The following is a 12,214-nucleotide window of genomic DNA, read 5'->3' on the forward strand; positions in this document are numbered from 1 at the left end:
GGTCTTTGTCTTTGGATTCAGGACAGTTCTACTTGTATTATAAACAGAAAGTGGACTCATTGACTTACAATTGGAAATGTAATAGAATAAATACAAATTAATGTGGGAAACATTAACATCTCAGTAACCTTAGAGAGCAATTGAACAGTTGAGAGAAAGACTCCTCTTTAGGCACAAGCTGGCCTGGCGCTCAGTTGAGCTGTTGTTAAGCTATAGAGCTTATAGTGTCCATCACAGAGGACAGTTAAATGGATCCTGCAGCTGCTGTGGAACCCAAGGCAGTCACCAAGGGGTCTGACCCCCAAGGCCTGATATGCACCATTTAGTACCAGTCAGTATGTCACAGTGAGACCCCTTATACCCCTCTCTACAGGAGCCAAAGTGTGGATGACAGCCCTGGCAGAACCCATTCTGGAATTACTTTTTTTCAGCATGAAGCCTGGCTGGGCCCCAAGATGCAGATTTTTATGAATGGGTCTGTGTCGCAGATCTTAAGCTTGTCTTTGCTGAGAGGACTTGTGATTTTAGTGAAGCTGTAGCACAGGAAGATCAGATCACTTGAAAATTTAGGGACATGTCTAGAAAATCCAGTCAGCAGGGCTGAACTGATTGCAGTTTAATTTACAGGTGATCAGTGCTGTCCTGAAACATTTTTTTTTAGAAATGTCCCTGAATTTTCAAGTGCTCTGGTCACCTTATTGTAGGAGCCGTCGATGATCAAACATCTAGCCAGTTATAATGATTGCACTTCCAATAAGGTCATGTCACAGGGGAAAGGGGGGAGTGTCATTTACTGCATCAAAACCCCAATACTGCAACGTTTAAGCTTACTAACGAGGGTTAATGTTAGTCTTGTCTTTTTGATTACTCAGCATGGAAGGCAGGCAACTGATCCTTAGGCAACGTGGCATGCAAGACCAGTCCCTTGCTTAGAGCAGTCAAGCATAGGGTGACCAGATCACATAAAAATTTAGGAACAAGTCTAGAAAATCCAATCAGCAGGGCTGAACTCATTGCTGTTTAATTTAAAGGCAATCAATGCTACCCAGCAACATGTATTTTTTAGACATGTCCCTTCAAGTGCTCTGGTCACCTCAAAGCAAGCAAAGATTGCCATGTTAGCCCAATGCTTGCATTAGCCTTTTTAGATATTCTTATTCAATGCATCTTGCTGGCAGCTTGCTTCTTTAATTCTTCCTCCTGGATTACTCCCACCCCTTTAATTATCAAGCCAATTGAAAAAAAAAAAGCTGTTTGAAAAGTTCCTAATGGCACAGGGATCTGCAAATATTTACCTGCATTGTGAAATGGCTTCAATAAAGGGTTAATTAGAGCAGGCCTATGGCATCATAAACAGCCCAATAGCGTTAGACCTTTATGTATTTTTGCGTAGAATTATTTTTTTTTCTTGCACCAATTCAAGTCCATAAGGAGTCGTAATCATTGGTGGGAGTGACTTTTAACTTAAGTTCAGTTGTTTCTTGATGTACTCTGCGATCAGCTGCTGGGGGCGCTTCTGGTATTCTATCAGCGTGTCGTGGCTTTCTGCGATCTGGTCTCCTTCTAGTCTGTTGAGGAGCGTCACGCAGACAACTGCAGCTGGAACAGGAAGGGTTTCTATAGGTTACTTATGTTTTTTTTTTTCTATACAAAGCACCGTTTTCTAAAAACAATCGGTTTCCCTAAAGCAGAATGTACAGCACGGCCTCCCGAGGGCACAGATGTTCTTTCCAGACTCCTGTCGGTAAATACATGTCTATATAGACAACAGGAGCTGACATATTGCTTACCTAGCCTCATGAACATAATCTGAAACCACACTATCCATGTATGACCACTAGGTGGTGATGTGGAGAAGGCCTAAGGAAGGGCAAACTGGCTGTTGCTACTCAGTTAAGGTGACCAAAGCACTTGAAAATTCAGGGACAAGTCCAAAAAATACATGGTGGGGGAAACTGATTGCCTTTAAATTAATGTTCATGGATTTTCTAGACGTGTCCCTGAATTTTCTCTGGTCACCCTATACTTAATAATAAAGAATTGCCCTGATCCATCTAACGATGTCTATTTGGAGAGCAAGAATGTTAGTGGACATATTAAAGGGAAAATAATGAAAAGATGAAGCTACAGAATATTTTGCCTATGGTTTTGGCAGCTAGAATATGGGTTTGCAGACAGAGACCCATTCCCTGGCAAGCAATGCTTCAATGCAAGCAATATACCTTTAAGCCCACAGAGTTGGCACATTGCAGCAAACACAGTCGACTCCATCTCTATGTTGCGGACTCCTGCAGTGAAAGCTCTCTGAAGATACTCAAACTTTTCCTCTTTAGAGAATGAGCAGAGTGCCCCGTCCAGTCGCCCCTGACCTAAGGAATAAAGGACTGTTATACAGACCACATTTCTTCATACAAAGCAATGATTCTCGACTGCCAAGAGCCTGATGTCTCAAGCAAAACAAAACCATACGCTTATGATCACACAACAAATGGCTGTAACGGAGAAGCAATGCTCATACTCTTCCAAAACACATGTATAATGGTACCTTCATAAAAGTCGTAGGTGCACATCGTGTGGCCGATAATCGTGGGGAAACTTGCAATCTCCTTACTGCACTGCAGCAGATCTTCAGCGAGCTCTCTGTGAAGGTCAGTGTTTCTAACAACCACTTTGTCCAGAACAACCTGCTCAAACTGAGGCCGGAAAAATGAATCCACTGCTACGTCTGTGATCACCACTGTCCCGGGTTCAATGCCTGTAAGAGACGGAAACAACACATTGCGTAAGCAGCTTGTCATTGGGTTAGAACAAATCTCAAATCCAAACGTGGGCTAGATAAGAGCATGGAATAGGGCCTTTCCCATGATTCCACCCTGGATTCCATGGCTTCTGTTAGTTGGGCATATAATTCAGTTTAAATAAGGTGCCTTGCTGTAATATGAAAAATGATGAGGTATTTATACAAAAACTGAGAAAAACTTACCAGAAATGGTGCCAGTGGCCTTCTGGAATTGTTATTGGCCACTAGTGATTTGATGTCTTCTTCCCTATATACTATTATATTTATTATGTGTAGAATTATCTTCTAGACAGAGGTCTGTCTGGCCCACCAGAGAATATTCCAGTGGGCCCCGGGGCCTAATTGCCCTTAGCTAATGACAACTTTCATTGGGCCTTTTTATTTCCACAGCCTTTGGTGTCAAGTTCGCTGGGGATGCCTTAGTAGGAGAACGCTGATCATACTATGTAGGACAAAGGATATGCTTTAATCTGGTACTTAGTGCCCTAGAGAAGAATTTGAACACTAGACAGTGTAAAATTTGACTTCATCCCCAGGCCTATGTACAAAAGATACTGGGGCTTCTCTTAGACATAGAAGCTAAACTGCAACCAATCAGAATGTAACTCTCATGTTCTAACTTGTAGTAGACTGTTCAAAGGTACTCTCTGATGGGTTGCTACTGGCAATTGCACTGGTGGCAATTACCATGGCAACACTGTGTTCATTCTTAAAATTTCTATAACATAAAAATGGCCACCACCGGCTGCCATACTTGTGAGACAAACTGCAAAGCTATCAGTAGTGATGAAGCATTCACCGTCTTTCTGTTAAATATGGCTACATGTTACGGTCGTTAAGAGTTCAGTTTAGCAATGATAATTAGTCAGAGAAAATGCTTTTGCTGTGATTTATCAATGGGCTAATGGGACCAGTGTATTATAAAGAAGAATACACATTGCTTTCCCATTGCAGAAAGTTCCAGAGAACTTCCATTGATAAATGGGCATTTTTATCAAAGGGCAAATGCACCGTCATGGTTGGCTTAGGGATTTGAGCTGAATCTGCCGTGCAAAGTGTTAGTACGACCATTAATGGACTGTGCAGAAGAATAAGTGGCGTCTTTATGTGTCACATGGGACCCAAAGGCTCATGCAGATTGTGGCTTCTGTGCCGTCACTGGGACTATGGCAGCATGCGCCTGGCGTAGGAAGCAGTAAAATGACCATGCATGTTCCGTATGCAAGTTGTCGAAGCTCCAATACTTACGAGAGTTGCAGATTCTGATTTGGTGATTTTACTGTCAACGCTACTATGTAAATTAATAGACAAAAGACGATAGAGGCCGGTTTTTTATACAGGTTGACCACTGATATGCACGCAAAGTGTAAACATGAACAAAGTCGCCCTTTGATAAACCTCCACCTTTGCCTGCTTGCCCTTCGATAAACTTCCTAGTTTGCAACTTTTAAATTCATCACATGACCAAAATAATTCCCATAAACACTGAGGAATGGAAGTCAGATTGGCAACTTTCATCCCAAAGGGGCTGGCAATGCTTGGAGTTGTGAAAACCAGCAAGGGTGCTACAAGTGGTTACATGGAAATAAATGCCAGCTACAAATGACCCTGTTGGGCATAAAACGGTTTAACCAGGTGGATTATGAAGTGTGGTTGGCAATGCCCAACACCAGGAGCCTGCGAGGGGCAGTGAGCTGATCGGCCAGATGTCTATGATTTCTGATGGTGGCCCCTGGCTGTGACTGTTACAATATACCTTTACATATTAGAAGAGGAACTCAGTTCTTGGTCTTCCCATAGTACCCTGCTAGATACCACAGCAATAATCACATTTACTGAGCTTGGCAATAACTTGGCAGCGCTACTGCTACAGAATGAAGTGCTTACCGATTCCTCCTGAGGTGCCAATGCGAATGATGGTGACGTCTCTGCACTTGGCGTGGTGGAGAAGCTTGATGAGCTCATGAAGCATTATGGAGATGGAGGGAATGCCCATGCCATGCTAGGGAACACAGATCACAGTATTATATACTGACAGAACATATTATTCATACAGCAGGGACAGAGAGAAAACATAGGCCTGGGAGCTGCACTTTCATTCCAACATTAATTTAATTGCAGACCTGCCATCAGTAGCCCCTATGGCTCTGGCCAAACAGGTTCCTTAATCTACCTGAGAACTTACCCACTGCTGAATATTCAGAAGTGCATTTAGGTTTTCTGTCCCAGAATTCACTGGCACTGTTCTCAAAAGGTGTATTTTTAAAGAGCAAATGTACCTTCTCTAAAAGTATGACTTATCCTCCCTTGAAATATATCCTGGTGAAATATAACAAAGTATCTTCTTTGCATATTTCATCTATCTTTTGGTGGAAGCAGCCATAGTGCTTGCCTCCTCTGGAGCTCTACTCAGTGCCTGCACCATCTATTTATGATCACTAGGGGGCGGCCTAAGGCTGTATATGAAAGATTTGTTTATAAAAGACCTCAGCGAGTCAGTATTCATATATATATATCAAGCAAATGTTGTCAGAGAAGTTATTCCGACCATAAATTATTAATGACAGATAAATGTGCCTAGCAAATGCCAAAAATGAAATAATATAGGCACAGCTGAGCAGGAATACGGTATATCTCCCCACTGTAAGGAACATTCGCTCTCTCTATTACTTTCATGGTAGTAAAGATAAAATGTGACACGCCCAGAAAAAGTGTTTTTATCTGTATAGTTTCACCACAAACTGGTAGTTTGAGGGTTCTTTTTTTAACAAAATGCCAGGGGCTCATCATCAAATCCACTAGTGCATTTTCTTCATTTAAAGGACAAGGAAAGGGTTAATCAATGCTGGGGGGGCAACCCCCAGTGATTTTAACTGATCCAATTCTATTAAGTGCCACCCACGTATCCCTTGCGACTGCCGTAAAAACTGTGTATGTGCAACACTCGGGGCAGGCGCTCAATATATTCTGGGCTGCTACATTTATTAGCAAAGACAAGTGCCAGCCCAGGGTCTAAGATTAGCAATTATGATTACTATTTGCCTACAAAACTGCGCCCCCCTGTGGTTAGTTTTCATGTCCTTTAATAACAGTAACAGGGGGCTAAATACAATATAAGTTATGATAGGATGGATCTTCGGAATAATGGGCAGTTCTGCAGCGAATAGAACTGCATTTGCAGCAGTGGGTGATACTTACGCTTATGGAGAGCACAGGTCCGACTTTGTACATGCTGTATCGGTCAGTACCAGCACAGATATCCGCTACTTCTGTGCCTTCTCCTTCCAGGCCCAGTTCCTGATGGATGAATAAAGCAAAGGCCCTCATCCTGTTTGCGCTTCCACCAACACATACAAACTGAAAGAGAGAACCACAGAATTTTGGTTAAGGTAAGAGGATAACGTCCAGCTTCGGGAATCTGGCACAAAGCCTTAACCCTCCAGCTGCTGCAGAACTGCAACTCAGCTCCCAGCATGCCTTATAACTCCCAGCCCTGGTTATGGAGGGTACAATTGTATAAAGACACTATCCCTTCATGACTTGGGAACAGATGTAGCCCGGGTCTGGGGGAGTTGAGTTAGTGCTTCCACTGTAAAGAGCTGGCGCTCCCTTCCTCAGGCCAAATGTATCTCGCACTTGACATGTCATAACAACGTCTGACACCCCAGATTTGCTTACTGGGAGCTCAATGTACAGCAGTAGGTCTGTGGGTGCAGCCAGCCATGCAATCAGCCTGCTGCCTTGGGTGGCATTGCCCCATAGAGATAAGCAGCTACATTATATCCAATACCAGTGAAGCCAGGCTGTGGGCAGGTCACTGAGATAAGGTCATGCTAACATCTAATTCTGACTTTTTGGGTCACTGGCTGAATTATTTTCTGTAATAATGTTGTATATTCCTATTTATTGATGTGCCTGTGTTTAAAAGGGTTCTTAATGCATAAAGTAGTATCCCAGCAGCAGGCCAAGGTTAAGGTTAGACACACAGCTGTTATGGGCATTGCTCCATTCTGGTTCCAACTGGAAGGAAACCCAGTACTCCAGAACCCATGCAAGGTGCTAGTAATCACATATGAAGCTCTCTTTGGGTTTTATTGGCCCAGACATAGGATATGGCCATTCCCAGCTTGTCTGTTCTGCTGGAGAATTCCGTTTATCCCGGAGAAGCCCAGAGGTGGGGCCCTGTACACACATTTGTACAAAAATAAATGCAAGTTGTCTAAAGGATTTACCTTCACGTCCCCAAACATTGAGGGCAGATCATGGGTTTTAGTTCCCAGGTCGAAATGGTAGAGGATATCCTCGGGCAGCGAGTCCAGGTGAGGGTTTTTGATATGTACAAATCCATTCCTGCAATAAAAAGCAGTAATAAATACAGGTACATTGTGTGCACGAATACCTGATATAATGGGTGTCTGACACCACCTTGCCTTACTATACACACTGCCATCAGGGTGGATGGAGGGGGCAGATGGGGCACTTGTTAAGGGGCCCAGCCTGCAGAGAAAGGGATGGAGTTAACCACAAACGAGGCAGGATTTGGGGAGCTGGCCAGTGGCCAGGTGGGTATATATGACACTGCTGCGCTCAGTTGTAGAATAGCTACTTCTAAATGGCGACTGCCACCACCTGGCAGCGGGTACCATCACTAGAACGCCTGCCTTGCTCTGCTACAAAAGTTAATGGCGGATGATTTCAGGTGCATTGACTGCTGCTGTTTCCTACCTGAGTATGTAAGGGGTGTGTCTGTGAGTGCCTGTATGTGTGCATATATAAGGGGTGTGTGTATGTAAGGGGGTGTGTGTGTGTGTATATAAGAGGGGTGTGTGTGTGTATATAAGGGGGGTGTGTGTGTGTGTGCGTGGCACTTACACCAAATATTTACATTTTCACCTAAGCATTTCCCTGTGAGAGAGCAATCGTTTCATCTGTCACCAAACTGAGAAGAATGGGGAAACAGCCCAGCGAGATTCTGACTCTCTAACAGAAGCTCAGCAGCTGATTTATCATGTGGCAGAAATGGGATTAGTTAGTATGTACTGTATTCTCTGTGTGTACTGCATGTGGCTTATATACCCCTGTGTGCTATATACTCCTTGTAGCCTAATGCGCTCTGTATACTCTGTGTACTATATACTCCTTGTAGCCTAATGCGCCCTGTATACTCTGTGTACTATATACTCCTTGTAGCCTAATGCGCCCTGTATACTCTGTGTACTATATACTCCTTGTAGCCTAATGCGCCCTGTATACTCTGTGTACTATATACTCCTTGTAGCCTAATGCGCCCTGTATACTCTGTGTACTATATACTCCTTGTAGCCTAATGCGCTCTGTATACTCTGTGTGCTATATACACCTTGTAGCTTAATGCGCTCTGTATTCTCTGTGTACTATATACACCTTGTAGCCTAATGCGCTCTGTATACTCTGTGTACTATATACACCTTGTAGCCTAATGCGCTCTGTATACTCTGTGTACTATATACACCTTGTAGCCTAATGTGCCCTGTATACTCTGTGTACTATATACACCTTGTAGCCTAATGTGCCCTGTATACTCTGTGTACTATATACACCTTGTAGCCTAATGTGCCCTGTATACTCTGTGTACCTTATACTCCATTTGTTCTGCATGTGCTGTGTATTTTATGTGTACTATACAGTTCATGTACTGTGTATTGTATATTTACTATAAACTTCACATGTACTATATAGTCCAGTGATCCCCAATCAGTGGCTCGTCAGTAACATGTTGCTCCCCTACTCCTTGGATGTTGCTCCCAGTGGCCCCAAACAGGGGCTTATTTTTGAATTCCTGGCTTGGGGGCAAGTTTTGGCTGCATAAAAAACCCAGTATAATGCCAAACAGAACCTCCTGTAGGCTGCCAGTCCCCATAGGTGCTACCAAATAGCAAATCATAGCTCTCTGGCACCCCTGGAACTATCTGTATGCCTGTGTTGCACTGTATATGTTCCCCCCCTCTCCCATGAATCACCAGGGAAAATACTGCAGAATTTCTCATTTATCTATGAGTCACCTATCACTCTCATGTCACTTACTGTTTAGGGTGGGGCAAAGGGGTCCCCTCCCCAGCACATGAAGGGTCAACTTAAAGAGGGGGTACATATAATGGGTATAAACTGTGTAAGGGTGGGAACTGAAGGCTGGCTCTGCCTGGGGGGGATCCCAGCTCTCCTGCACTGCCCCCCCAGTTCCCATTATAACTAATATAAGTAAATATTACAGTTAGCATTAATAACCCATCTAATGCCATTCTAATAGGCATTACAGTACATTAGCATGGCATGGCTGCCTTTACCACTTTGGCATGGCTGCCCTTACCACTTTGGCATGGCTGCCCTTACCACTTTGGCATGGCTGCCCTTACCACTTTGGCATGGCTGCCCTTACCACTTTGGCATGGGTGCCCTTACCACTTTGGCATGGCTGCCCTTACCACTTTGGCATGGCTGCCCTTATAAGGCTGCAAGCGGCGCTGTCACACCCCCATATGGATCGGTACTTACTTGCCATAGCTGTCCCTCTCAGGCAGGCTGGCACTGCTGCTATCTGCTAGGATTGGAGACATTCCCTTCCCGTAAGATCCGCTCTGAGGTATTTTCTAAAGAAATAAAACTTTAGTCCGGTCCCCAAGGTAACTCCGCAAGTGCCAAAGATGCGCTTTACTGGCGGGATATCATCCGCTTGGCCGGTATTAATAGGCTGGGTGCAGCCACATGGCGGGACGGTACCTAGCGGCGCTGTGATTGGTTGATGTGAGGAGGGCGATGCCCCTGCCAACCAATCACATGCCTCGGGTGACTAATACCCTGTGTATGTGACGGCGGTCACACTTCTCTAGTAGTTTCCTCAGTCAGTGAGGGATGTGAGACGGTTAGAGGGGGGTGTGACGCTTTTGGGCCACTTTGAACTTGTGAAACTAGGAACTCACTTCTCGGAAAATGTGCGGAAATACACTTTTCACTTTGACTGGCTATTGCAATTGAAGTCATGTCCATACGATTAAGTAAAAAAAAACTCCTGCTGGGATTGCCAATCAGTATCTTGGAAAGATTCTGAGAGTTATAGTTCCGCGACTTTCAAAACAAAGCAGAGCAGCTGAGCTTGGCAGGTGACTCCATAAGGGCAATGAACCGAGGGATGGGAGGGTTGCTCATTCAATTATTGACCTATTAATAGCTACTGTATGGCTGTTGTGCTCACAGCTATATACACACAGCCGAGGCTGAGCTGGGTGTGTACCTGAGAGAGAGAAAGCTCTTTTCTCTGTAGTCTAATGCTTAGCTTTCTGCCTCACTCACCTGATGCCTCCCACCCAGGTGCAATGGTATCTCCCCCCTAGGTGTAATGGTATCTCCCCCCTAGGTGTAATGGTATCTCCCCCCTAGGTGTAATGGTATCCCCCCCTAGGTGTAATGGTATCTCCCCCCCTCAGGTGTAATGGTATCTCCCCCGCCCTTATAACAAATTTCTTTTGGTGTCGGTGCCTAATGCCTGTCTTGCTGTGTGGCTTATAGTATTGTCACCTCCCTTCCTTGAGATGTTGCCATTAGTTTTTCTCTATACCCTCCCTTTTGTGTATTTATTTGATTCCCACAGCTCTTCTTCACTTGCTATATTAACCCCCACACCTGTGGTAATGTTATTATCCCCCCACACATCTCTCTTCCCCAGTGAATGTAACACCCACACCTCTCCCTCAGGAAAATGATTTGCCCCTGCTCTATATTTTCCAGTGTAATTACCCATCATATATCCCTTTCAGGGAATGTATTACCCTCACACCTCACATGACTTTAACCCCCACACCTTTTACTGCATAAACTTACAGGGGTTGTTCACCTTTGAGTTAACTTTAGTTTAACTTTGAGTTAACGTTTATTATGATGTAGAGAGTAATATTCTAAGATAATTTGCAAGTGGTCTTTATTTTTTCTTATTTGCGTATTTTTTAATTATTTCACTTTTTGTTCAGCTTGGAATTTGAGCAGTTATCTGGTTGCTAGGATTCAAATGACCTTAGAATTAGTCGTTTAAATGATCAATTGATATATGAATAGAAAAGGACCTGGGCCGAAAAAAAAGTAATATAAAGTAACAATAAAAACAGCCTCACAACTTTTTTTTGGTACTGGGGTTAGTGACCCACATTTGAAAGCTAGAAAGAATCAGAAGAAGAAAGCAAATAATTAAAAAAACTATATAAAATAAATAATGAAGGCCAAATGAAAAAGTTGCTTAGAACTGACCATTCTATAAGTATGTTAACTTAAAGGTGAACCACCCTTCTCTGTATTTTTCTCACCGAGTGTTTGTATTTATTCCTACAGCACCTACACCCCTCAGTAAATGTATGCCTACCTGCAGAAGCAGCTTTACAAAATACACCAATAACCAGGGGCCCTTGCACTATTTTTGCACGAGAGTTGTATGCTGACTGTGTCCAGTCTTGTATTTATCCCAACATCCCCCCTTCACTGTATATCTCCACTCATTTACCCCTTCTTTCACTTAGTTTATATCGCCCATCTCTATTATTTCCTTTGCTTTTAAAAGGTACACGTGTAAGTGGGTGTTGGCAGGGTGTGAGCTGTTCAGAGTAGTTGGACCGAGGGAAGTCTCTGGTGAAACTGTTCAGGCTAAAGCTGTCAGTGTCACAAGAAAGCAGAGGAAACTGCATCAGCACCAGTGTCATCCTGTAATGTGAATTCCTGAGTTACCTAACCTGGGTCTATGTGTCTGCAAACATGTAACAGCATGAAATTCACTATGCCAGTAATTAGTTCTAATTATATAGGGCAGTTGTTCGGGCCATATATATAGATGTTCATTTGTATGAACCCGGCAATGAAACATAATTGATAAAGCTACACATTGCATTGGGCCTAATTGTTTCCTAATCTTCACCTTTTTGCTCTGTGGCTCTTCTCTTCCAAACATACCCTCCTGTACTGTTCTGCTTCTCATCCACTCTATCGTTTGTACTTTCCTGCCTGCCGCGTGACCAGCGTCTCACCATCTCTACTTTACATACCTACTGCCCCTTTATGTCTGAACATTTATATGGAGAGATCAGTATGATTGGCAACCTGTAGATTCTAGCAAATGCCAAAGGGGCTGCTGTAAGATGCCATAGACAGTCACTATTTATTGGGCCAGTGGGGGTCTGTTTAGGCCACTGTGTATTTGAAATGCCAGGGCCTGTTTTGAATTATAGTCAAGACCTGAATATGACCCAGTCCATTAATATTATTCTGCTTCCCTTCCTTACCCTACAATCAAATTCTTTAAGCCCCCTTAGGTTCTCCCAGTTATTCCTTTGTTCCAAGGGCTGGGGAGTCAGTACATAAATCATCAGACTGCGACTCTGACTCCAATTCCTCAATTTA

General features: G+C 43.6%; 1 protein-coding gene across 1 annotated transcript; it reads right to left on the bottom strand.

Annotated features, from left to right (window-relative positions):
* Nucleotides 1-64: 64 nt before the first annotated feature.
* Nucleotides 65-9,480, bottom strand: upp2 (uridine phosphorylase 2). The gene is given in 7 exon segments (NM_001008173.1): nt 65-1,599; nt 2,223-2,369; nt 2,546-2,755; nt 4,688-4,802; nt 5,999-6,157; nt 7,033-7,150; nt 9,332-9,480. Coding segments are annotated over 7 exon segments (951 nt in total). The 5' UTR covers nt 9,394-9,480; the 3' UTR covers nt 65-1,459.
* Nucleotides 9,481-12,214: the final 2,734 nt, after the last annotated feature.

This window comes from Xenopus tropicalis, chromosome 9 (assembly GCF_000004195.4).
Source record: "Xenopus tropicalis strain Nigerian chromosome 9, UCB_Xtro_10.0, whole genome shotgun sequence".
In the NCBI taxonomy this organism is placed as follows: domain Eukaryota; kingdom Metazoa; phylum Chordata; class Amphibia; order Anura; family Pipidae; genus Xenopus; species Xenopus tropicalis.